The sequence below is a fragment of the Cyprinus carpio genome, chromosome B20, assembly GCF_018340385.1.
Source record: "Cyprinus carpio isolate SPL01 chromosome B20, ASM1834038v1, whole genome shotgun sequence".
Lineage (NCBI taxonomy): Eukaryota > Metazoa > Chordata > Actinopteri > Cypriniformes > Cyprinidae > Cyprinus > Cyprinus carpio.
In genome coordinates, this window is record NC_056616.1 from 23,419,701 (window position 1) to 23,439,037 (window position 19,337).

Below are 19,337 nucleotides of genomic sequence, written 5' to 3' on the forward strand. Positions count from 1 at the left end.
AAGTTCCTCTCTCAGTGTATTTCTGTAGGACTTTTTTCTCTGAGAAAGAGAGATCATTGTAATGGCTGTTGTAGCTTTACGTCTATGAATAATCAAGCTTCTCGATGCAGATAAATTAGCAGGCTGTCAGATCCTCCACCTGCATCATTTCACAGGCCGTCAGAAACCATCATCACAGTAGTGTCTGCTCACTGAGAGACGCCACACGAGTCATTAATGAGGCTCGGATAAAAGTTGCTTACACTGGAAGAACCCTGCTAACAGAATGTGTGTGTGTGTGTGGCTTGCGGGACTGATCCTGCTCTGAATTTCTGAGACTATCGCTATCTTTTTGAAGTTGGGATATTTTTTATATTTTCTGAAGACTTTGAGTTGTGCATGTCTGTTCAAAACTCACCGCTTTTAACCTTTTTCAAGCCTGGGACCCTGTTTGGACAAAAAGGGACCCTCGTTAAATGTAAAACTGAGTGTTACGTTTTAAGCGTGGCTGATAATAACAAATATTACATTATATAAAGTGTTAACATTATTATGACACTTACAATGCAATAATAATACACAGAGATGGACACTTGTAAAATAACCTTGGTTGAAGTTGATTTTTTTTAATAAAGTAGTATTTTGCATAAATTGTATAAAATTGAAGTTTATTTTTTAAGTGTATACAGGCCTACACACATATACACATTTTTCACATTATCACTGTTTATTCACTATAGTTTAGAAAATGGTAATAAAATATGGCAAGAACTCAGGGTTAAACTTTGTCAGAACAAATTCATCTTGATAATGTCAGTTAACGTTGATAGAAAGGTATGTAATGAATTTGGTTGAATAGCTGTCAGCTGTTAAATTTAAGTACACAATTAGATAATACAAATTTAGGTCAACCAATTACCAAGCAATGCTTTATTCAAGTGTCTGAATGACTTTTGGTCCCAAATTTATACATTTTACTGGTAGTCCACTGAAGAATCTTTGGGTATAATATGTCACAATTTACTTTATTTTGCTATCCTCACTTACATAAATAAACTGTAGTGTCCTGCACCCACTAGTTAAAAAATATAAAAAATTATATCTGGTGTTCGAATAATTTTTGGTTTTACTATATAGAGGTGCATCTCAATAAATTGGAATGTTGTGGAAAAGTTCATTTATTTCAGTAATTCAACTTAAATTGTTAAACTCGTGTATTAAATAAATTAAATGCACACAGACTGAAGTAGTTTAAGTCTTTGGTTCTTTTAATTGTGATGATTTTGGCTCACATTTAACAAAAACCCACCAATTCACTATCTCAACAAATTATAATATGGTGACATGCCAATCAGCTAATCAACTCAAAACACCTGCAAAGGTTTCCTGAGCCTTCAAAATGGTCTCTCAGTTTGGTTCACTAGGCTACACAATCATGGAGAAGACTGCTGATCGGACAGTTGTCCAGAAGACAATCACTGACACCCTTCACAAGGAGGGTAAGCCACAAACATTCATTGCCAAAGAAGCTGGCTATTCACAGAGTGCTGTATCCAAGCATGTTAACAGAAAGTTGAGTGGAAGGAAAAAGTGTGGAAAAAAAAGATGCAGACCAACCGAGAGAACCACAGCCTTATGAGGATTGTCAAGCAAAATCGATTCAAGAATTTGAATGAACTTCACAAGGAATGGACTGAGGCTGGGGTCAAGGCATCAAGAGCCACCACACACAGACGTGTCAAGGAATTTGGGAAAGTGTGTGTGTAATATATATAGCCTATATACACTCAGGATAATGAAGTCGGTGTATAATTTTTATGCCAAAACTTAAGCAAGACACCCTAAAGTGGGTCTTATTTCTATGTAATAGTGCAGTGTTTAAAATTATTTATGAGTGTGGATCATTATTTTTTACTCATAAATCGAAAAGCGCTGTTCTATGCCGAACATTGCCGGCTGATTTCTCTGAGAGGAGAGGAGCTCATCACAGTGCTGCTTTCTGTTTCTGTCAGGCTTTAAGTGAGTCAATCTGTGATATATTACATCTGCAGATGATTTTATCCCGGAGTGCATTTATTCTCTAATAAAGCCTCGATGTCTCAAACGCGGCCGATTGAAACATGAATGCTGAGCAGAGAATGAATGGATTCGCATTTCAGCGTCATGATAAATGAAATCCACTCGGTTTGATACAGTGAGCCTCTTACCTCAGGAACTGACTCATAGACCTGATCACATGTCAGCAGATTGATTATGCATATTTCAGTTTAATACTTGATGAAATTAATAGTAAATGTGATTCGTAAATGTTAAGGCAAAATTGTTTTAAAAAAAATCGTTGAAACGATGATTAGGCTACTTCTTCAACTCTGTATCTCTTTTATCATCACAAAAACTGCAGAGATGTTTGGCGAAGTCTCCTCTGATTGGTTAAACTGCATTAGATATTTATGATTTGTGCCAAGGTTGCAAGGTTTTCACAGCAAAACCCGCCCAATTGCTAATCAAAACTAGCCCAAAACTAGCCCAGTGGCTTTTCAGGGGCTATCCCCCGGTAAAAATTGCGTTTCGGTGGGTAAATACACATTTTCTGGTGGGGTTCCCCTGGTATAAGTTGCATTCCAGGGGCTAAATATCACGTTATCGCGGACTTGGCCCCACTGATCTGCACGCTGCACTGCCTTTAGTGGTGAAAATACGCCACTACATTCACTCACTGTGCTTCAAGGCACGTCAATCAATCAAAAATTATTGTTATTATTTTGAATCCTAATAAATTTTTTTTTTAATTTTAGTTGAAATTTTAACTGTGGTGTTTTTGTTTTTTGTATTTTTATGTAGTTTTTTAAGTTTTAGCCTATTATACTTTTTTTTTAAACTATTATAGTGTTTTTTATATTTTAAATTATAATTAATTTTTACATTTCTCATTTTCATTTTTTAAAATTTTCTCTGAAGTTTTAGTAACTTTTGGTTTTTCTATTTTATTTGTTTGTTTGTTATTTTATTTGTTTGTTGTTTTTATTAAGTTTTAGTTTATTTGTAGGCTTGTACTTTAAACAAAAAATAAAAATAAAAATGTGGCCTTGGCAATTAGCTGAAATTAGCTTTTTATTTTATTTTATTTCAGTTATTGTTTATTTCAAATAATTATTTTTAAAATGGTTTTAGTTAATAACAATAACCCCGTTAAGCGAATATATATATGTATATATATATATATATATAGCACATATTAATCTGTGATCTCTCGAAACATAAGGCCAGTAATAGGGTTAAACTCTGTTTCACTAGTGTTCAGAAATCCCATCTGAGGATGAAAAGTGTGAGTGAGACAGAAAGTGTGTAGCAGGTAAGAAAAGAGTTTGTGTTCACTGGGTCATATCATAATGACACGGCTTTACTGGTAACTGATCTCTCTGTCATCTCCTGTTACCATAGAGCTCTGGAGTACAATTACAGCTGCGGAGACACCTAACACACACACACACACACACACACACACACTCACCTTGAAGCGACTGCACAGACCAAACAGCTTCACTGAAGAAGTGTTTTCTGAATGTACATCTGTAACATGTTTGAGGTCAGCGCTCACGGTTGATGTTTGAGGGCCGTGTTTCATGTCACACACACTTCTGGGGTCCCTGAACCCCCGTGAGAGGAACCACGGACACAGACACCAGTGAGTAAAACTCCTCCTGTCTCTCTGTGACGTTATTCTTATCGTAATTTTTTGTTTAATGACATGCTGTTCATTTGACCTCTGAGTCTGGACACAGATGAGATGTGAGCCGCTTTATCATATGATTTATAGATGCTTCTGTTTGCATCAATGAATAAAATATTTTGCACACGTGCTGTGTGTCCTTTGGACTAAAATAAAGAGAAGTAAACATCAGTCCATCAGATCAAACCTAATAAAACGTAAAAATAACTGCAACTTTCTGTCTTATTTCTCATAATTCTGATTTTATGTCTCACAATTCTGACTTTTTTCTCACAATTCTGAGTTTATATTTTAGAATAAGTCTATTGTGAGTTATAAACTAAGAATTGTGAGACATAAAATCAATTCTGAGAAATAAGAAAGTTGCATTTGATTTGAATTGATTTGATTTGAATTGTGAGATAAAAAGTCACAGTTATTTTATTTGATAAAAATTGGCTTCATAAAAATGCTAATAAGCATGATTATGGACAACTATCTAACATCCTCATCTGGAAGAGAGATAGAGAGCAAACGTGTCTCATTACGGAGATCCCTGGCTATGTGATTACTGCTAAGAAAGATCCTCTGTGAAACTAGAGAGCCTCTTATCAGCACTGAATAGAGTACAGCATATACATCACTTGTGTGGCTTGGTGTGCTCAAGTCCTCCTGGGAAGTTTGTATTTTTAAGTTGGGAAATCATAATTATGACATCAGATGTGTTAACATCCAGCTTCAACAAAATTATTGGATAGTGTGCATCAGTGTTCAGCGCGTGTATGTGTGAGTTGTATATCACTGTATATTGTATATCATTATAGCATAATTGTGACCCTCTGGACCACAAAACCAGTCACCAGGGTCATTTTTTTTAAAATTTAGATTTATATATCCCCTGAAAGCTGACTAAATAAGCTTCCCATTGATGTATGGTTTGTTTGGAAAGGACCATATTTGTTCGAGATACAACTATTTGAAAATTACCTTCAAAGCTGAAAGTAATGCATATTACTAATCAAAAATTAAGTTTTAATATATTTATGGTAGGAAATTTACAAAATATCTTCACAGAACATGTTCTTTACTTAATATCCTAATCATTTTTTTCATAAAAGAAAAATCAATAATTTTGACCTATACAATATATTGTTGGCTATTGCTATACGCGTGCTACTTATGAACGTGCTACTTATGTTTTGTGGTCACAATCTGTTAATGTAACTTGGCAAGTTTTAATGCAATCTATACAGTGCCATGAAAAGGTATTTGCCCCCTTCCTTTTTTTTTATTCCTATTATCCCAGTTTTGAAATAATGATTTCATTTATTAAGGGGAAAAAAGCTGTCCGAACCTAACTGGCACTACGTGAAAAAGTAAATGCCCCCTAAATCTAATAACTGGTTGTGCCACCCTTTGCAGCAACAACTGCGATCAAGTGTTTGTGATAACTGGCAATGAGTCTTTCACATCACTGTGGAGGAATTTTGGCCCACACTTTGCAGAATTGTTTAAATTCAGCCACATTGGAGGGTTTTTGAGCATGAATGAACTGTTTATTGTCATGCCACAGCATCTCAATCAGATTTAAGTCTGGACTATACTTGGCCGCCCCAAAACGCCCTTGAGTCATTCAGAGGTGGACTTGCTGGTGTGTTTGGTATTATTGTCCTGCTGCATAACCCAAGTGTGCTTGAGCTTGAGGTCACAAACTGACGGCCGGACATTCTCCTTCAGGATTTTCTGATAGCGTGCAGAATTCATGGTTCCATCAATTATGGCAAGTCATCCAGACCATCACACTACCACCACCATGTTTGACTGTTGGTATGAAATGCTGTATTGGTTTTACGCCAGATGTAATGGGACACACACCTTCCAAAAAGTTCAACTTTTGTCTCATCAGTCCACAGAATATTTGCCCACAAGTCTTGGGGATAATCAAGATTTTTTTTGGCAAATGTGAGACAAACCTTTGTGTTCTTTTTGGTCAGCAGTGGCTTTTGCCTTGGAACTCTCCCATGGATGCTTTCTCTTTCCTCCTGTTGAATCATGAACACTGACCTTCATTGAGTCAAGTGAGGCCTGCAGTTCTTTAGATGTTGTTCTGGCTTCTTTTATGAACGCCTGGATGAGTCGTTGTTGTTTTGGTTGGCCGGCCACTCCTGTGAAGGTTCACCACTGTTCCAAGTTTTCTCCATTTGTGGATAATGGCTCTGACCGTGGTTCGCTGGAGTCCCAAAGCTTTTTTCCCTTAATGAATTAAATCATAATTTGAAAACTGTAATAATTTAAAATACATTTTGTATTTACTTGCATAATCATTTCTCACTAGTAATTAAACTTTCTTTGTGTGTTGTTCAGCAGATCACTCTCATTCCTGCCTATAAGTACCATTTTCGCTCATAACTTGTGGAAAGAAATGAACAAGGCTGAACATTTCTAGTGCACATGTGTCAAAAGGCTGAGCGTTCAGTGGTACACATGCACTAAGCATTCGCGTCATAACGGAAGTATACTCTGTGCTATCGATCAGATCTAAAGCAGTGCTCTGTTTTGTCTGTGATCTCAGGTGTGGAGCCTCCTACTGCTGCCGGCGGTCGGCTCGGCGCAGGTGCGGGGGGTTCGCCGTTCTACCGTGAGCTGTGGTTCATTGTGCTGATGGCTGGAGTCGTGCTATTACTGCTGGCTCTCATTCTGGTTATAGTTTTACAGAAGGCTCTCAATAAACCTCCCTTTACCCGAGAACGGCCGCCCCTCATATCAGTGCCGCTCCAGCACCGCAGCCCGCTGGCCGTCTACCCACCCAGCAACTCCTACCTGGTGAGGCCAAAACATCCCTATATTACACTTTGCAGGTTTCAATAGGCATGTGGACAGTGTGCTGAGTAGGAAGCAGAAAGATTCAAAACTACTTTTAGATTACTTTTGACCTACTATCACACTGATTTAAAATAGGATGAGCTTGTACCATAGTGATATAAAAAATACAAAGTGTAAGAAAATATATCTGATTTGTTGTTATCAACAACATGAAGTGCATTAAACACGGCTATATTACGTCAAGGTTTACCAAACTGGGTTTCTGAAGGAGCTGCAGGGGGTTTATGAGTTTCATGAAAAGCTAATAATTAATTAAATCATAAAAATGTTAAGTTAAAACTATTTTAAAATGAATAAAATAAAACTCTTATTGAAAAATTAAATATTTTGTTTGTTTACCTGCATGTCGTGTTACCTGCATGACCATTTTATATTGATGTTGTGTGTGTGTTACTTCATTATTAAAATATTTATTTTAAAATCTCAGGTGTACTTCAAATAAATATATTAGGTGAAAGAGGTTCAGGTGACAAAAAAAAAAAAAAAAATTATTAAAAAATGGTGAATTTTTTAATTTTTTTGTGTTTGGTATGGTGATGTGTTGTGTTTTTTTTTGTATAGAAGCAGTGGGCTATTTTAGAAAGGAAAATTAAAAAGATGAAAAACAGGAATAAGGGAGACTTAATCATAAATGCGGTGTATAAATAAGTTCTGACAACACGTTTGCGTACTGACATCGATGACAGTTGTTAATTCACAATTACCATTTACTGTGTAAGATTTCTATTAAAATTGAAAGCATAAATCTAGGCTACCTGCTGCCGTTTTCAAAGCATAATGACCGTTATTGACCATAAAAACAAGCGTTAAATGTTTTGTAAATAATATAAAAAGCTATAGTGAAATAATTCATTTGTTATCGTTTAATAAATTACAGCCATTTGGAAAATGACCAACTTCTCACTGGCCCACCCGTATCTCCGCCACTATGATGAATGTCTGATGTATAAACAATGTTTTGAGATCAGTGCTACTTTATAACTCTTGACCAACGTTCTATAAACGTTACTAGAGGAATGTTTGTTTAGAACTTTGAAAGAACCTTGTCAGAAGAGAAATCGCTGAGGCTGTAACTCACCTAAAATGTTTGTCTGTGAAATAACAATGAGAGGTTTGTTTCTCACAGTTCGACACGGTTCCAGAGACGGTGGGGTCTCCGAACAGCGTCACACTGAAGGCCTTCTCCATGCACGTGGAGGTCAGACATTTATTTACATGCAGTAGCGGCGCCTAGTGGAAAAACAATTATCACCACAAACATAAGTTTTCTCTGTATATACAGTGATATGATAACAAGAGGGGCAATTTTAATGTACAAAAAATTCATGATGATTTTAATATCATAGACACGATATTATTGTTTTTGGTAATGTTTTATTAGATTTTATTATTTATATTTTTTGTTTTCATTTTAGTTTTAAAGTTTTCATAATTTTGTGCTTTTGCAATCCCCCCCCACCAAAATATTTCTATAGTTTTTCAAAATTTAAATTTACATTTTAGAATTGTTGCCTTACTAACTGAAATAAAATAATTAATTATTTCAGTCAATGTTTATTTCAGGTAATTAATTATTATTATTATTGATTAGTTTTATTTAACAGTAGCTCTGCTTTAAACACACATTGATCAAGTAAATATAGATCTAGATTAATGTGAATTTAAAATGTAAGCGTTTAAACATTACTACTTTTTGAAAGAAGTTTCTTCTGCTCATCAAGCCTGCATTTATTTGATCAAAAATACAGAAAAAAATGTAATATTGTGATATATTATTACAATTTAAAATAATTGTTTTTAAATTTATTATACTTTAAATTATCATTTATTTCTGTGATGCAAAGCTGAATTTTTAGGATCATTATCACATGATCCTTTAGAAATCATTCTAATATGATGATTCATTATTAAAGTTGGAAACAGTTCTGCTGCTTAATATTTTTTCAGAACGTGATACTTTTTTAGGATACTCTTTTAGGATACTCTGATGAAAAAATAAAAATAAAAAAAGAAGCTATGTTTTTAAAATATAAATATTTTGTAATAACAATATACACTACTGGTCAGTAATTTGGGGTCAGTAATTTTTTTTCTTTCTTTTTTTTTTTAAATAAAATCAATACTTTTATTCAGCAAGGATGTGTTAAATTGATAAAAAGTGATAGTAAAGAAAATATATTATTAGAAAATATATTATTAGAATTCTTTTTTATTTTGAATAAATGCAGTTCTTTTTAACCTTTTATTCATCAAATATATTAGACAGCAGAACTGTTTTTTTGAATAATTGTAGTTCAGAATATTAGAATGATTTCTAAATGATCATGTGATAGATTGGATGTTACATGTGACACTGAAGGCTGGAGTAATGATGCTGAAAATTCAGCTTTGCATCACATGAATAATTTTTTTTTTAAGTATATTCAAATAGAAAACTATTAATTTAAGTTGTAATAATATTTCACAATATTACTGTTTTTTTCTGTATTTTTGATCAAATAAATGCAGGCTTGATGAGCAGAAGAAACTTCTTTCAAAAAACATTAAAAATAGTAATGTTTCCAAACTTTTGACCTGTACTGTATATATATATATATATATATATATATATATATATATATATATATATATATATATATATAGTTATAAATATGTGTAAAATATCATGAAATGATACATTTAAAACTCCACTTTGAAAAAGAACAATGAAATGATTTAATAAAGTTTATTTTATTTAAATTCATGTTTATTTTAATTCAGGTAATGGAAAAATATTTTTATGGATTTAGTTTTATTTAAGGATTACTTTAGGATATAACCATGCTGTAAGCATATTTATAAAATAAATACTACATCTAAATGAACAGAAACATAAAATTTATTTCATCTTGAAATTTATTTCCATTTTGAAATATTAATATAGTTGTAAATGCAAAGCTTTATTTACGAGGTCTGTCGGAAGATATTGCTCTAAAAGTTGTTTGAATTGCTGAAGCCTCTTCTCGTGTTCTTGTGTTGTTCAGGAGGTGATTGAGAGTAAAGTGATGGAGGATCGTTCTGCTGAGGGTGAGGGGGGTTTGGTGACGGTCTCAGGTCTGTGCGTCAGTCAGCTCATCAACAAGAAAGATGAGGAATCATGGGAGCCGCACTTCAGACGCCTCGACAGCGGCCTGGTGAGAACATCGCTTACTTCTGCTGGACAAATGCTTTTTTTTTCTGAAATGTGACCCTGGAGCACAAAAGCAGTCTTAAGTCGCTGAGGTATATTTGTAGCAATAGCCAAAAATACATTGTATCGGTCAAAATTATCAATTTTTCTTTTATGCCAAAAATCATTAGGATATTAAGTAAAGATCATGTTCCATGAAGATATTTTGTAAATTTCCTACCATGAATATATCAAAACTTAATTTTTGATTAGTAATATGCATTGCTAAGAATTCATTTGGACAACTTTAAAGGCGATTTTCTCAGTATTTTGATTTTTTTGCTCCCTCAGATTCCAGATTTTCAAATAGTTGTATCACAGCCAAATATTATCTGATCCAACTAAACCATACATCAATGGAAAGCTTATTTATTCAGCTTTCAGGTGATGTATAACTCTCAATTTCAAAAAACAGACACTAAAGACTGGTTTTGTGGTCCAGGGTCACAAATATGATTTTGATAACCTGTCATGTTTGTCAGTTTGAAGGTGAGGAGTTTGTGGACACCATCAAAGGCTTCAGCACAGTCAGGAAGGAACACACCATGTTCAACGACACCAACCTTTGACCTTCATCATGACCTTTTACCCTCATCTCACGTCATCAGCACTTTCTCCAAACATCATCTCAGAACTGAGCTGTTTTGGTGAATTCAGAACCGCTCTGGGACTCTATGGACTCGTACCTGTGATACTAACAGGAAGAAACCAGATTATACAGCAGACAAAAAAAAAAATTCACTGAATGAATTGAATTAAGATGAAACCATTGATTGAAATTAATAATTCTGTAAGATGGCAAACAAGCATTGTTTAACATTAGCTTAGAAAACTGCTAATTCTTTGCTGAAACATATTGCGTTTGCTTTTTTATTTGAAAACAGGGCTGATTTCATGAAACATTAAGAATAAAATTCTTAACTGCTATTACTTTCTTGCATAATATTTTGAATTTTGAAAATACTTAAGTCTTAAGGCAAGACTACAGCCAATACTATTGCTTTTCATGCACTGATCAGTGTTGTTTCAGACAAATGGAGAGAATATATCCCAAAGAAATTGTTTATTACATTTTATCCATTTGTGTCTGTATATTTCAGTTACAATACGTAGCTTTAAAGGCTGTGAGTTTTATTCTGGTGAAAAGGTTTTTTTTTTTTTTTTTTTTTTTGGTTGTTGAAATTTCCATTAGTTGATGATTTCCAGTAATTACATTTTTTAAAATGGTGTCTTGCCTTAAGAAAAAAGACAATTCTTAAGACAAAATTAAGTTACCAGTGTAAAGCAACCCCATGACAAGTATTTTATACATAGACATATACATATTATAAAATATCTCAGAACTTAAGAATTTTTTAAAGAATAGCAACTTTTAACTTCTTAAAGTTTTTTTTTATTTTTGTATTTTCAGAAATCTAGCTCATGACTGGCACTTAAAGACAATAAAAAAAAAACAAAAAAAAGTTTTACAGAAACACAAATGCACAGCAGGCTTGATGAACAGATGCTTTTATTTGAAAACTGCCCTGCTACATACAATGCATTGCTTATAAAATACTAATTCAAAAGGACCATTAATGCTGCATTAAAAATAAGATCAGTTTCAATGTACAAAATATCATGCATTCAAAAAGGCAGCATTACATTATTGCTTGTATAAATATATAATCTCTAGTTATTATAGTGCGTGTGCTATGATTTTTTGTTGTGTGCTGATGTTTTTTATAATAATGAGGGGAGGGGCCGACGACACCAACAAGAGCTGTAGTCGTGCTCTACAAAACTGTTCCCTTTGAGACCAACTGAAAGTGCATGCAGCCACTTTTACTTTCTGAACGCTTTACAAACATGAAAACAATTTCGATTCCTTAATCGGACCTTTTGATAAGTTTCAGTCCACAGAACAGACTGATTTAGAGACATGTCTAAAGGAATAATTCACATTCTTGTTCCAAACCTGTATGACTTTCTTTTGTGGAATAAAAATTAATGATAAAAAGCGACTGAGCGGCTGTGGAAGATTTGAAATATGGCACATAATCCTTATTTTGGACCCCTTTTGTGCACAGAATAAAATCATACAGGTTTTTAGAGTGAAATAATCCTTTAAAGCAAGTTCATCCAAAAATGAAAATTAGCTGAAAATGTACTCAACCTCAGGACATTTATATCACTTGCTCAGCAATTGATGCTCTGCAGTGAATGGGTGCCGTCAGAATGAGAGTCCAAACAGCTGATAAAAACATCACAATAATAATAATGAAAAGCCGCGTCTTTGTAGGAAACAAGTCAATTATTATCACTTAACAAAACATTAATTGATGGACTGAAATGTGTGGATTATTGTGACATTTTTATCAGCTGTTTGGACTCTCATTCTGACGGCACCCATTCACTGCAGAGGATCCATTGCTGAGCAAGTGAGATAATGCTACATTTCTCCAAAGCTGTTGTGAAGAAGAAAAACTCATCTACATCTTAGATGCCCTGAGGGTGAGGAGATTTTCAGCAAATTTTCATTTTTGGGTGAACTACTGCTTTAAGGTGGTGCATCTACAAGACTCAACAAAATCTCAATCTCTCCATCAAAAAGTGACATTCATCTTACCTTATAACCACACATACAAAAAAAAAACCTAATAAACCAGAGACAATCATTTAATCTTCTCACAGGACCTTAGTGAGGACAGACAGACGCGTTTCAGCTCTTCATACCTTAAAACAGAAATCCAGCCCAGAGATCTGATAAAAGTCAAACATGTCCTTCCTCCACTGCTGAGATCTCACAGATTTCACTTCAGCTGGTAGTATAAACTTGTGCCGTTCAATATTAATACTGTTATAGAGAAATGTTAGAAAGCTGGTTGAACAGAACAAAAATAGTTTTATAATCTAGTAACTGGCAATGAATTAAATGTTGTGTTTTAAAAAAGTACCACTAAAATTTCATTCCGATTTGATAAACGTTTAGATTTTGCAGCTACATAAACTTTTCATACACAAATACTTGTACCTGCCTTTGCTGAAGAGATTACTTTTAAATCATTGAAATCATTCTACGATTTTCAGCCATCAGCAGCTTAAACTTCCTGAAATCGCATTTCATCTGATTGAAAGATCAAAAGGGGGAAATCTTGCATCTAGATCTGTGCGAAAACAAACTGAATATGACGTGCATGATTTATGACAGCTGCAGAATCTGACAGTAAGTGAAATGTGAACTGCATTAGGAAATAACCTAAATACTGCACTCAAGCTCCCACACACAATAACATCGACACAAAACAAAACACACATTCAGACTGAGAAATAAATGCCACTGGTGGGTCAATTCTGTGCATGATTAGACAAGAACATCATCTGGAGAGATGCAGATGAACAGATGTCCGCCGTACCGATGATATCAGCTGCTTTTCTGCTCCAGAAACTCTAAGTGGGACACAACACTGAAACAACAGACATGAAAGGATAGATCAGTAAATATAATGACTGAAATATATTACACGTTTGGGCTCAGCAAGTGTGCTTAAAGAAATTAATACCTTTATTCAGCAAGGATGCATTTAATTATTTAATAGTGACAGTAAAACCATTTACTGAGCAGCAAATCAGTATATTAGACTGATTTCTGGAGGATCATGTGACACTGAAGACTGGAGGAATGATGCTGAAAATTCAGCTTTGCATCACAGGAATAAATGACACTTTACAATAGTTTTAAATTGTAATAATATTTCAGAATATTACTTATTTTAATGCATTTTTGATCAAATAAATGCAGCCTTGGTGAGCAGTAGTTTATATTGTTTTGTTTTGCTGTACATTGTGTATTATTACCAATGCAATTTCTTCCTTATGAAACAAATAATGTTCACTAACACACATCACAGAGAGGACAACAAATAATACACACACACACACAGATGACAAAAATCTATTTTACACACACTTGTGTGTCTAGGTGGGTTTTCTTATCTATGGCTTGAATACAAAATTGTCTCCTTTGGGGAAGTCTTCATTTGAAATCTCAACATATAAATACAATGTTTTGTCATTTTAGACTGAAATCATTATAATTAGCGATATGTTGAAGCAACACACCTGTTCTCTCACACCAGTGCTAGAGGTCAAATGCAGCGAGAGCAAAAACAAAACACATGAAACACACAGAAGATCAATGAGGCTCAGACTGACAGTGACGGAGACTGGCGAGTGATTCGGGTGTCTGATACCTTTGAGGATGTAGTTGGTGAGAAGAGCAGGAACTGTGTCACTGTCCTCACGCATGGCATGAAGAACTACAGAGAAACACAGAGACACTGTTATACACGTACACCCTCAATACTCTTCACATCCATATTATTAAACTCGTTTAAGAAGCAGTAACATTATTAAACTAAAATAATAATAACAATAAAGTTATTTATAGAACTCAAATATGCACTACCGCTCAAAAGTTTGGGGTCAGGAAGATTTTTTTATACTATTGTGAAATATTATTAATATAAAATAACTTCTATGTTAAAATAATTTAAGAACTGTTTTAATATACAATTTATTCCTGTGATAAAACAAACATTTCTGATTATTATCAATGTTGAAAACAGTTTCGCTGATTCTGAAAGAATTCTTTGATGAATAGAAAGTTACAGAAAGAAACAGCACTTATTTGAAATAAAAACTTTATATAATTTTATAAATGTCTTTACTGTCACTTTTGATCAATTTAATGCATCTTTGCTGAAAAGTATTATTTTTTTTCTTTCCAAAAACAAAAAACCTATTGAACCAACTTTTGAATGGTATTTTTTAATACAACTGTATGTTTAAATAATTCAAAATCAAATGTTTAAATTATTAATTAATATAATGACACAATCATTTATACTGTTCCAAGTTACAGTTTGAAAGATTGTGTGAAGTTACAGTATCTGAAGTTCACACAAGTGCCTGACCAAAGTCTCATTTGTGGTCAGATTAAAATTAAAGTACATTTGTTATGAGATCACTTTGAAGGAATGTAATAAACAGAGTTCATAGACTCACTCTTGGTCAGGATCTGCAGGTCTTCTACAGACGGCGCTCCGCTGCTCCTGTCGTACGGGATCACCGTCGTCAGATACTGAAAAACAGACAAAGGTGGTCAAAAACATAAATGTATAAATGCATAAATTTTATAGATTCTTTAACCAATTTTTCAAAAATTACAGAACATGTACAAAAAAAAAAATTCTAATTCTTATTGAACAGATGTGTTTAAGATCTGAGAGATTTCTTTGTGCTGATTCAGAGAAAAAGGTTAGGTTGTCCCCGAACAAATAATTTTAAACATGGCAAAATGTGTAAAATGAAGCTGCAGTAGTACTGAAATTTAAAAGCATTATGAATTCAGCCAAATTATTGGATAGATGAACAGACGAGGGTTTGTGTAGAGCTTCGAAAATGTTCCAGTTCTACAGAAATCTATGGAGATTTCTGCGGGTGTAGATTTTGTGTGGGCTTGCTAATGAGTGATTAGCATCCTTACGGTTCCTGGCACATGCGAGCGGTTGGATCTCTGCTCGCCGCCTGTGGTCTTTATCTTCCTCTTTTTCTTCAGCAGCTCTCGATGTTCTTTCTGTCGGTTCTGCACGTGGATGAGTGCCGAGATGAACGTGTTCTTCACCTCCTTCTCGTAGTCCAGCTCCTCCCTCACCGCCAGCTGATCGATCAGCTCCTCGGAGAAACCACGGATCTGCCGCTCCACCTCCTCCAGACGCTCCAGCAGCTCAGACACGCACAGGCCACGCAAGCCTGAGACAGAGACCAGCCAAAAGATCAAAATCTGAAGTCATTCAAACACAAGAAAAAATTTCCATTTCTACAGCACCGTTATTTCATAACACGCTCATTTCGACACTCCAGTTCTGTTTGAGATATAAAAGATATGTGTGAACTTCCAACCAACATATCAGCCCTCAAAAGTACTTACACAGTTACCATTTGAGGCAAAATAAACTAGAATAATATGCTAATGCAGGGGTTCCCAAACTTTTTTAATCAGCCGAACCTCTCAGACATCAAATATTTACTTGAACACTCTCAGAATTTATGTTAATATTTTAATTTGACACATTTGCATGTTCACTTTTCTCTGATGTTGGTTAATGGTCAGATGGCATGCAAGTAAACAGAAAATATAGTAATCATATTATTTATTTATTTATTTTTAAATTACCTACACATGGGGCTGCATGACTTGGCCAAAAATATTGCAAAAATTTTTTGTCATACATTGTGACTGCGATTTGAACTGCAATATGACATTTAATCTCATATGAAAACTATATATATCTAAAAGTATATATCACAATTTTATTTAAGATATTAATTAACTGTGTAACCTCTTAATTTAAATAAATATAAGTAATATAAAAATAATAGTTTTACAATCAATTAAATACTTTTGATCAACTCACAAACCCTCTGCAGCCATTTGGGAAAAATATTAACAGGCATACACAAGTACAACAGGCTCATATATGTAACCATTTTAGACATTTATTTAAGAAAACTGTCAGGAATAAAGAACTAAAACATATTAAGAGCAGTGAGAGGTTTTCTAGTTGTCTATTGTTTTGATGTTTGATCGGTTAGAAAGACTGGCATCATTACGTTATATTTTTGTATCGACTTGGATGAAAACCATACTTAATATTTATATATTAATCATTTTTTAATTATCTAAGGCAGGGATTCCCATTGTGGGGGATCATTCAGGAACTTGCAGGGGATTCTGAGTTGATGAAAAACTAAAAAAAAAATTATTATCTAATATCAAATCATGTAAAACGATATAAAATAAAATGAAAAGAAATAATCTTGAAATAAAAACAAATGAATATAAAACAACAAAAAGATTAAATATTTTATTTGTTTACCTGCATGCCACATGACCATTAACCCACATCTAACCATGCAAAAATGTTAATTTATTGAAATATTAACCTAAAAACTACTTGAAGTAAATATTTAGGTCAAATGGAGTTGGCTGACAAATAAAAAAAAAAAAGCTGTGAATACAGACGTGCAGTACTTACGCTCCTCGTAGCTGCTGTTGGATGTGGAGTGTGTGAGTGTGTGTAACTCATGAGACATCATGGAGAGGTCAAACTGAGACGGACTCTCGTGATCCTCATCATCTGGAGACTGTTGCATGATTTCTTCAATCTCCTCTATGACCTGATTAACACACAGAGTGTCAAGGAAAAGGTATAGCAAGTATCATTATGAAAATTATCATTGCATCACTTAAATAGTCTCAAAGGTCTGGAGTGTATACACTGTACCTGTTCTGCAGTGAACAGCGGCTCCTCGTTCACACACGAGATGATGATGGTGTGCATGTCCATCTGATCTCTGAGCTCCTCGTCATCAGACACGTCAAGATTATTGACCTCCACCCTCTGAAAACACACACACACACACACACACACAATGTGTCTGCACTGATGGAAATAGATGCATGGATGACTGGATGGACAGACGGGTCTCACCTCCTGAGGCTGGAGGTTCAGCGTGGGCAGATGTAGTGAACGCGTGTGAGAGGTTTTCCAGTCCACTGGCATCACATTGCCATAATTCTCCGTCAAAGTGTTCCATATCCTGCCAAACAACAAGAAAACACAAGAATACATGAGAAAGACAGCATATACAAGATTTTGCTTAACCCTGTAAAGCCTGACGTATGAAATAAAGGTCAGTTCCAAATGAAACAGTTTATTGTAACTTTAGCCAAAAAAAAATTTGCATACATGTTTGTTTGTGAGACATATTTGATATGCAAATATATGCAATTTGATGCAGTTGCTGATATTTCTAAGGCCAAAAAATAAGCTTAAATTCTGTTAGTGTCACGGCGCGGTAAAGGGCGCCGTGGAAGAAACCGGGTCTGGGTCCAAACGCAGGGGAAAACTTATTCTTTAATAAACAAAAGGCCAACACGGCAAAAACAAAACAGAAACGAATCACAGGGACAAGCCAGAAATGCAAACACTAGAGACACGTCAAGACAACAAACATAGCAAATAACATTAATTCAGGCAGGCCGAGAGCTGGGAGTGTGGAGAATATATACTAGTGAACAAATGGGGGACAGCTGTGTATGAGTATGTGACAGGTGTGTCGAACTAGTGTCCAGGTGTGAGTGTAAGTGTGTGAGTGGGTGACACAGCTGAGCGGAGTGAAGTTAATGAGTCCGGGAGAATGGATGTGGCGCCCTCTGGGTGGTGACAGGGAGGAACACCGGGTCCGGACTCATGACAGTTAGATTGCAAGTCAATAAGATTTAGAAAAGAGTATAGAAGACAATTTATATAAATATAAATATCAGCTGACACACTATATCTCTTAGTGATATGTCTCAGTAAGATGATACTAATATTTAGTTTTATGATCCAAGCACTGTAGTTTCAAAACATAATGCAATGCAATACAATAATGACGCTTGAGAGATAAACAAATAAACATTCATTAAACACTGTTGCATTGATTTCTTCAACAAAAAAAAAGAAATAAATAAATAATATATATGTATATATATATATATATATATATATATATATATATATATATATATATATATATATATATAATATATATATATAAATGGATTTATGGATGGATAATTAATGGATGATAATTATGGATAATTAATTAAATTAATTTAAGTTGCAATACCACGGTACTTTTTTGCGGAAATATTTTGTGAAAATAATATGACCTTTTCAAAATACCCTTACAAAAATGGTACTCCAAGCAATTTCCAAGAATACCATGGTAAATTATGGGACTTTATTGTTGTGTAAATAAAGAATCACAGCCATAATATGAAACCTTACCGTTAAGTTAATTCTATTAAAACTGGAGCGAGTATATTTATATAAACGTATTTACTATGTAAAACATATAAAATACTAAAGGACATATTTCGCGTTGTTATAATATTTGGAGCATGTTTTTGTCACTCACTCGTCATCGCGCAGCAGCTCGCGCTCACTCACTGCACTCACAGAGACGCTCGTGCACGCGCTGCTGGAGTACGGGAAGCTCGCGCTCAGCGTCTCGTCGAAGGATGCGAAGCTTTGGGTCTGCGGTGAATTCTCTGGTTCCGCGGTCCAAGTGCTGTGGGAATCAGCCGCTTTGAATTCGTTAAAATCCTCCCAGTCTTCATCAAGCGGAGCGACCGGGGCCGCCATGACTGTGGCGGACGACGGTACGCAGAGTACGCGCACGCACTAGAGGAGGGAGGGAGGGGGCGGGGCGACGCTGCCACGCAAACACACGCGTAATCAAAGTCGCTTTTAAAACTTATTTAGGAGGATCTATTTTAAAACTTTGTACCTGTAAGAAATAAAGCTATTAAAACTTGGACTGTGTGCTGTCATTTTGGTGTTTTTATTAAACGTTTATTTTTTTTTATTTTTATTTTTTACATTATTACATCCATAATTATTACATTAAAAACATAGGATTTATTTTATTTTTACGGTTACTTTTGATCATTACTGTCATTATGGG

The 19,337-nt window shown here is 34.6% G+C and overlaps 1 protein-coding gene across 2 annotated transcripts; it reads right to left on the reverse strand.

Moving 5' to 3' along the window:
* Nucleotides 1–12,419: 12,419 nt before the first annotated feature.
* LOC109103986 (fasciculation and elongation protein zeta-2-like) lies at nucleotides 12,420–19,064 on the reverse strand. Of its 2 annotated transcripts, XM_042746499.1 has the most exons (9): nucleotides 18,789–19,064; nucleotides 17,315–17,423; nucleotides 17,108–17,224; nucleotides 16,859–17,000; nucleotides 15,307–15,572; nucleotides 14,826–14,901; nucleotides 14,012–14,077; nucleotides 13,881–13,899; nucleotides 12,420–13,225 (listed from the first exon to the last, which is right to left on the reverse strand). In XM_042746499.1, exons 1-8 carry the CDS (start codon nucleotides 19,013–19,015, stop codon nucleotides 13,889–13,891), a joined length of 1,014 nt encoding a protein of 337 aa, XP_042602433.1. In that variant the 5' UTR covers nucleotides 19,016–19,064; the 3' UTR covers nucleotides 12,420–13,225; nucleotides 13,881–13,888. The 2 variants fall into 2 exon arrangements, with proteins under 2 accessions (XP_042602433.1, XP_018972879.2); XM_019117334.2 differs by lacking the exon at nucleotides 13,881–13,899 and having other exon boundaries at nucleotides 18,789–19,063.
* Nucleotides 19,065–19,337: the final 273 nt, after the last annotated feature.